General features: G+C 53.4%; 1 protein-coding gene across 1 annotated transcript; it reads left to right on the plus strand.

The window, feature by feature from the left end:
• The first annotated feature begins 4,650 nt into the window (after positions 1-4,650).
• LOC130143687 (C-C motif chemokine 3-like 1) lies at positions 4,651-6,706 on the plus strand. The gene is made up of 3 exons (XM_056326530.1): positions 4,651-5,474; positions 5,744-5,858; positions 6,366-6,706. The coding sequence occupies exons 1-3, from the start codon at positions 5,402-5,404 to the stop codon at positions 6,463-6,465; spliced, it is 288 nt and encodes a 95-aa protein (XP_056182505.1). The 5' UTR covers positions 4,651-5,401; the 3' UTR covers positions 6,466-6,706.
• The last annotated feature ends 273 nt before the right edge of the window (positions 6,707-6,979 follow it).

Consider the following 6,979-nt stretch of genomic DNA (forward strand, 5'->3'; position numbering starts at 1 on the left):
CCCTCACCTCTGTCCTGGGCAAGGTGTCCTGCCTGCCCAGGTTTTGCAAGGAGGGCTGTAACTCCAAAACGTCAGCGGGTGTGTACACTGCACTAAAGCCTCAGGAGCTGCCTCTGCTGGTCTAAGAATTGAAAAGCAAAGCTGAGCATGGATCTACAGGAGGAGACCTGAACCCAACAGGGACCTTGGGCTGCCTGGGTGAGAAACTCGCTCAGGAGCAGGGTCTGGAGGTGGGAAGTGTTTGCCATCTGCTGGAGAGCGTCCCCATCGCACGGGCAGCAGGTCCGGCTGCATTGCACTGAGCCCAGGGCAGCCCTGGGGGCGACCACTAAGCCCAGGCTGCTGGTGCCGGCAGCGGGTGGTGGGAGAAGCTGGTCTCTCCCGAGGTAGGACGTGGCAGGCTTGCTTGGCTTCTGTGTTGTGAGACAGCCTTTGGCTGCCAGAGCGGGATCGCTGAGGAAAGCTTTTATGTGCAGGACTTGGGGTGTGCAGGGCTGCATGCAGGACCCTGCGCTTGCTGTGGAAGAGCGTGGGTAGTGTCTGAGGCAGGGGCTGCAGGGCTGTAGACCTGAGAGCCAGTCTATCCCCGTTTTCCCTTTATGATATGGGCATAACTCCCCATTTACCGGCGCTCTTGTGGAGCATTGCCTTTGTCTTCTAGATACCTGAAGTCCCACAGTCTGTTGCAGGCGTCACACGTACCTCCAGCTGAAGACAACAGGAGGCAGACTTTGCAAGTACAAAGCACCAGCTAACGCCAAGTGCTCAGAAATGTCCTGGATGTCTCAAAAGCTGACACCCGAATCTTTTTCTCCTGGTTTCTCTGAACCTCAGCTGCCGTAATTAAAGCACTCACGCAGTGCTATAGCTGCTGGGCAAACACTGCCCAGCTCCAGGCAGGATGGTGCTCAGTGCTGAGGGCATCTTCAGGGAGACAAAGATATATGTGTGCGTGGCTGTAATCTGGTAAAGGCAGCCTGCATCTGTCCTTGCAAGTCCTGCCAAATTTCTGTGAGGGCCACATCCTGACATGGCAGCCAGCCACCTCCCACTCTTCAGGCTCTTGGTCCAAAAGTGAGGCTTTTCTAGGCACCCCAAATTTTTCTTGGAAAAGCGCACAAACTGCAGCAAAATGTTTCTGCCTTGCTGTGTGCTTAGAAACCGCTGGTGTCTTTCTGCTGACATTTACAAAAAATACTCATCTGGAGGCATATACTGATATAAAAATTTCAGCCCAAGGGTTTCAGTGCAATTTCGCAAGCTACTCTGTACAGTTTTGTAGGACCAGTTGTCCTGGGGAATCAAATAGGAACAGTCCCAGAGGATGCAGAATAAGGGTCCATATCGCCCAGCCTTAGTACCTCCAGATGTGGCTGCAGCAGATGCCTTGAAGAAAAAGACAGATATTTGTGCTGCCTCCCTTGAGTGCATTCTCAGCCTCCAACCATTCTCAGTTTACAAATCTTGAGATTATCGCTTTTAAATCCAAGCCCTGACTCAGACACATGGAAATTTCCTTGCAATCACCATGTCCCTTGGCAAGGAGCTCCTTGTATGAAGAGCTGCTTCCTTCTGTTCATTTCAAACCTGGCTCTTGCCAGCTTCATTCGATGGTCTGTGGTTCTTGCCCTGGGAGGCACAGTGATAACCGCTATTTGTCCCTATTTCTAGGCCACTCATCATTTTGCAGACCTCGGTTCCCATGTTAGAAAGTTTCAATTCCTCTGGAAAATACCTATTTTCATCTGAGGTCTTTCTTGTCTTTTTTGGAGCCATACCACACAGTGAGCGCTGACATCCCCCAGTCATTCTGTTTCTGTTTCCAGCTGATTTGCTCCCAGTTAAAACCAGACTTTCCTACATTAGTGATCTGGTAGCTCCCAGGGGCGCTGTGATAACGTGATTCCCGAGTCATGACTCCAGCCTGAGTCAGCGTGGTGGAGCAGGCTGCCTTCAGGGCTAAGAAAAGACTTCCTCCTGCGTGCCAAATCGGCTCTGATGATGCATCCAAAGATACCATGTGTGGTTTCTATCGAAAGCTGAAACACACCATAAGGCAGAGGTTTCACAGACTCCATAAATAGCTACTATTTAGGATGTATGATATGGAGGAGGTTTTAGAAATCAAAATATTTAGAGATTTGCATTATTTGTCTTGGCAGGAAGCATCAGCCAAGACTGAAATACAAAATCTTCCTTCAAGGAAGGAACAGAGTTGAGGAAAACAGTGAATAGGGGGAATAACGGAGGTGTCAAAACCTCCAAGAATTCTTTTTGCGATGAATGGAAGTAGGAAATGCAGCCCGGTATATCTGAAAGGAGAGATAATTCACTGAATATGTCTAGGCGCATTTATATTCCTGATAGAAAATATTGATTTTTCAGAATGAATCTTGACATTTCCATCAAACCCATATTTGAATATTGCAAGAACATCCAGAACATTCAGCTAAAAGCAGCTCCAAGCTGGGCTGTGTTGGTGTGAGCTGCATCAGCAGGGACATCTCCAGCTCATTCCCCAGTCTGTTCTCCTCCTCTCACTTTTATTCTAGTCCCTGTGCGGAGATGTGCAACAGGAATATTAGGATTGGTCTGAACGGGGAATGTGTGCACGTTGGGTCTGCACACACTGGTCGAAATGGAAGGAGCAGGGGAATGAAAGCGGTAGACGTTGATGGCACCTAGGTTAGCAGGTCACGGGTGCATCTCCTCTTGTCTCATCTCAGTCTGATCTCAGTCTTGCCTCTCCAAGGCGGTTTCCCAGCCTGCCAGTCCCTCAGATCTGCTTCCCAGCCTGTTTCCAGCACCCTCAGCCCCAACCTGCCATCTGTTGCCTCAGGCAGGGGTGTCAGTCTTGGTCTGTTACCTTGGGCACCCCAAGCTGTCAGTCTCTTGCCTCAGGCAGCACATCCACAGCCAGCCCGGGAGTTGCCAGAGGTGGGGGAAGCGTGGGTGCAGGGCGAGGGGGGTCGCTTACGGCACGGCTGAGCTGGGCATGGGGGTGGAGGGAGCTGCTGTGTCTCTGCCCCAGGCATCCTGTCAGCACAGATGGACACATGTCGCAGGACGGGGGCGCGGAGGGCGTGCGGAGGTGCTGTGGATTTGTGTGGATTTGGGACTGTGACTCGACACACACCTTCCAGGCTGGCCCTGCTGCTGCTGGTGCTAACATCTTGTGCTGGGTGTGCTGCAGCTCCCTGGGACAGCCACTCTCCTGAGGCTCCCTGATAGGTTAAGCTAGGTGCTTCAGGCATGATGAGCCACTCATGACCGCTCAAGGGATGGACCAGCAGCAGGCTGACATCTGCCCAGCCCCACTGCAGATGGACACTGCAGCCCAGGACACTGGTGATGGGACCTCATGCCCCCGGGGGTGCAAGGTTTCCAGCATCCAAATGGGCTCTGGAGCACAGGACAAGGAGGGTTATAGAGCAGGCAGGATCCCAGATGAATCCTGGGGTTTTCCTCAGCTCTTCAGAGCAAGGTACCATGAGTCCTTCTCTGCCACGGGTGAGTAAAGCCTCAGGCTTGATTCCGGCTGCCTTGATTCACTCTTGCTCTGAGAGCTTAACCCCTCAGCATGACCTGGGATGGCAACAATCCCGTCAGTGAGGGAAGAGAGATGCAGAGAAATGAATGGATACGCCAAGGCTTTTGCGGCTGCAAAGGCAAAGCTGGGAACTGAACTGTGATGGCTGGCAGAGGCACCGTGGGTTGCGGGCTGAATGGAGACTGCCTTGCTGTGTGATGGCAGCGCCTGTCCCTGCTGCAGCAGCCTCTTTGCAAAAGCCTCGCTGCGGCGTGTGCCCTGGGGTCCCAGGGCTCTGCAGGCAGACCCTCCCTGGCCACCCGCTCTCCAGGCTGGCACAGGCTCCCCAGCAGCCAGGCAGCCACGCATGGTCCTGCCCTGGCTCAGTTTTACTCATGCTTACTGTTTTAGTGAAACAAAAGGCTCTGTGTGAAACAAATCCTGCAATGCCACCTAGCCCACACTTTCTAACAAGTCTGGCTCCCTTTTTCAAAGTGTTCAGTCTACTGAGACATGGTGATGGTGTGCATCGTGCCCTGGAGCCCCAGGCCTGGAGTCAGCTCTTCTTCAGCTGGTCCAGGGAATCTCTTCACTTCCCTTCTAGTTCCTCCTCTGGGTTCCTAGAAGGCCACCGCTTTGGGCAGCAGTTTCTATTTTGTAATCTCCTTTGTAGAGGAGTTAGATCATCTTTCTTCACTGGACCATCGCAAAAGGCAGCCTGCTCATGCAGCTTTTGCATGGCAGCTGTGGCTGTCTGGCACCTGGACACATTTACTAGCACCATGAAGACCCTATTCTTCTTCTGCTCTCCTGAGGCTTCGTCCGCAAGCCTTTGCCTGGAAGTCCACGGAGCCTTTCTGTAGGGATGTAGCATTTCCAACAGAGGTTTTTCTGCCAGCGCAGTGACACCATTCCTGTTCCAAACAATATGAGCTAAACCAGCAAATCTCATCTGTATGTGGCTGTGGCTGGTGGGACAACAACAAAGTGATGTCAGGAGAGTGTGGGTTCTACACTGCTGGAGCCAAATAATCCATCTCAACCAAGTTTGCTGTGCTAACACGGTCATGAGCTTCTAAAGCTCTTTGTAAACATTAATGACTGATTCGCATGTCCATGGATAACATGGTGCTATCTTGGCTGTCACTGGTATTTGTGAAGCTGCAATGTAGCAACAGAACCAGTTTCATAATGACTCGCTGCAAGTGACGGTCGTGGTCAGAAGAGGAGCCGGGACCTGGGATGACGCCACGCTCTGTGCTCTGCTCTGCATGCTTCCCTCTTGATGGCCTGGGGCTGGTGGAGGAAGCCCCCGTCTCCTGCGGGAGGACAGGGCCCTGTGTGCCTTGCTGGGCTGGGCTGCCCGGCTCGGGGCTCTCCTGCTCCGGCTGCTGTGGGAGAAGCGAGCTGTCCCCGGTCTGCGAGGCGGATGTTCTAGGAAACACGAATGCGTGGCAGCCATGGTCATTCTCCATCCCTTGCCATCATGTGACCTCTAGGCAAGAAGTCCATCTGCTAATTTTCTGAATCATTACTTCTAGGTTCTCTACAGAGTCCTTTGGTCAGGGGAAGGGAAAAAAGAGGTCATATCCTGTTCTCTGTCATTTTGTGGTTTGATATATAACATGCCATGTTAGGGCACTACTCTTTCTGGGGCCCTGGGCACTTCCCCACCCAGGGCCCTGTGGTACCCCTGACACAGGACTTTTTCCACTGTGTCATGACTTCCAGCAACGTTTCCACTGCGTTTCTGTCCCCGTTTGCCGACTCCCTCTATAAAGTGGCCGAAGGCAGGGACGACGTGCAAGGCACAGCCAGGGCACTGCAACACTCTCTCCTGACGCCCACAATCCACCTCCACCCAACAGCAGCATGCAGACCTCCGCGCCCGCCCTCGCTGTACTTGTTGCAGCTGTCCTCTACTGCCAGGTCTCCTCTTCTCCACGTGAGTCCAAGCTCTCCTCTCTGAGGAGCTCTCGCCTCGCTCTGCTGCGTAAGGTCTAGTAATGCTCGGCAGCTCTCCCTGCCACACATCTGCTGTGGGAAAGGAGACGCACACCTTGCTACTCCAGATTCCTGTGGGAAGGGAGGCTGTGGTGGGAGCCCATGGCGGGAGCAGCACCCCTTCCAGCAGGGACCTTCTGGTCTTCTGACCCTGCTTCTCTCCGCTGGTACTTTTCCTGGTCTGGTTTAAAAACTTAACTTCTCTTCCAGTTTCTGTCAACTTTTCTGGTCCCTGCTGCATCAAATACAGCACCAAAGCGTTTCCCTCGAGCCGTGTGGTGATGTATGAGCACACGGGCAGCCACTGCTTCCAGCCAGCTGTGATGTGAGTAGATCTCCCACCTGAATCCAGGGGGGCCCTGCCTCACTGAAGGGTGGCAGTGCCTCGAAACTTCAGCCCTCACCCTGTCCTGGCAGGGGAAAACACTAGGCTGGGCTCTCCCACGTTAGCAGAACAACCTGGAAACACCTCAGAGTGAGGCCAGTCCCACATCCCGTGCAGCCAGTTTCTGGACCTCACGATTAGATTTGAGCCAAAAGAGCTCTTTCTGGTCACCCCCCCTTATCCCCACATAGCGGTACTGAGACAGGATGGTGTCCCAGCCGGAGTAAGCTGGGAATGAAGTGGCTGAAGTGGCAGAGAGCAGGACACCTGTAATGACATTAAGCCGCAAACACCCCCTCCCCATGTTTCCCTGGGGCTGTTCTGCATCTACAGGGCTGTCTGGTTTGGCGAGGTTCACTGGGGGCAAGGAGCAGATGGTCTCCTCTTCCCCTCTCTTTCCCTCTCCCTCTCCCCTCCTCCTCACCTCGACTGGATTTCCTTCTGCAGATTTACCACAGTTGCAGGCAGGAGGGTCTGTGGCAATCCTGATGATAAGTGGGTCCAGGACATCGTGAATTACCGCAAGGACAAGGCAGGCAGTAGCTGAGCAATGCCCTGCTCCCTCCAGGCATCACCTCTGCAAGGACCTGCTCTCATGGGCACCTCTGAGACACGTCCCTGTCTTCTTACTGCCTGTGAAGTTGGCAGACTATTTAATACAGCGTTTAGCTCTCAGTTTATGAGAAGGCAATTTTAATTTATTTGGTATTTGTAGTGAAACTTTTTATTCTAATTTATATGATTGTTTTGAAGTTATTTTTGTATAATAAAAAGGAGCAAAACCTGCAGCTTCTCTTGCCATCTCCTGGGATGCTTCAGGGAGGCTGTGCTGGGCAGTGGCAGCTGGCAGAGGGCCCAGGCTCACACTGGATGGGTCTGTGGGGCAGTGGGGTGGCTCCTGGCTGCCACCAGCCCCTCTGTGCTGCACAGCCCCCAGCATGGCTGAGCACTGCTCATCCTGCCTGCTCCCCGCAGGGTGCCGGGCAGCTGCTCGTGCCTCCTGCCCCTTGCCTGCCAGGCTGGGCTTGAGCACTGCCCCGGTGGATGCCCAAGCATGTGGC

The sequence above is a fragment of the Falco biarmicus genome, chromosome 1, assembly GCF_023638135.1.
Source record: "Falco biarmicus isolate bFalBia1 chromosome 1, bFalBia1.pri, whole genome shotgun sequence".
Lineage (NCBI taxonomy): Eukaryota > Metazoa > Chordata > Aves > Falconiformes > Falconidae > Falco > Falco biarmicus.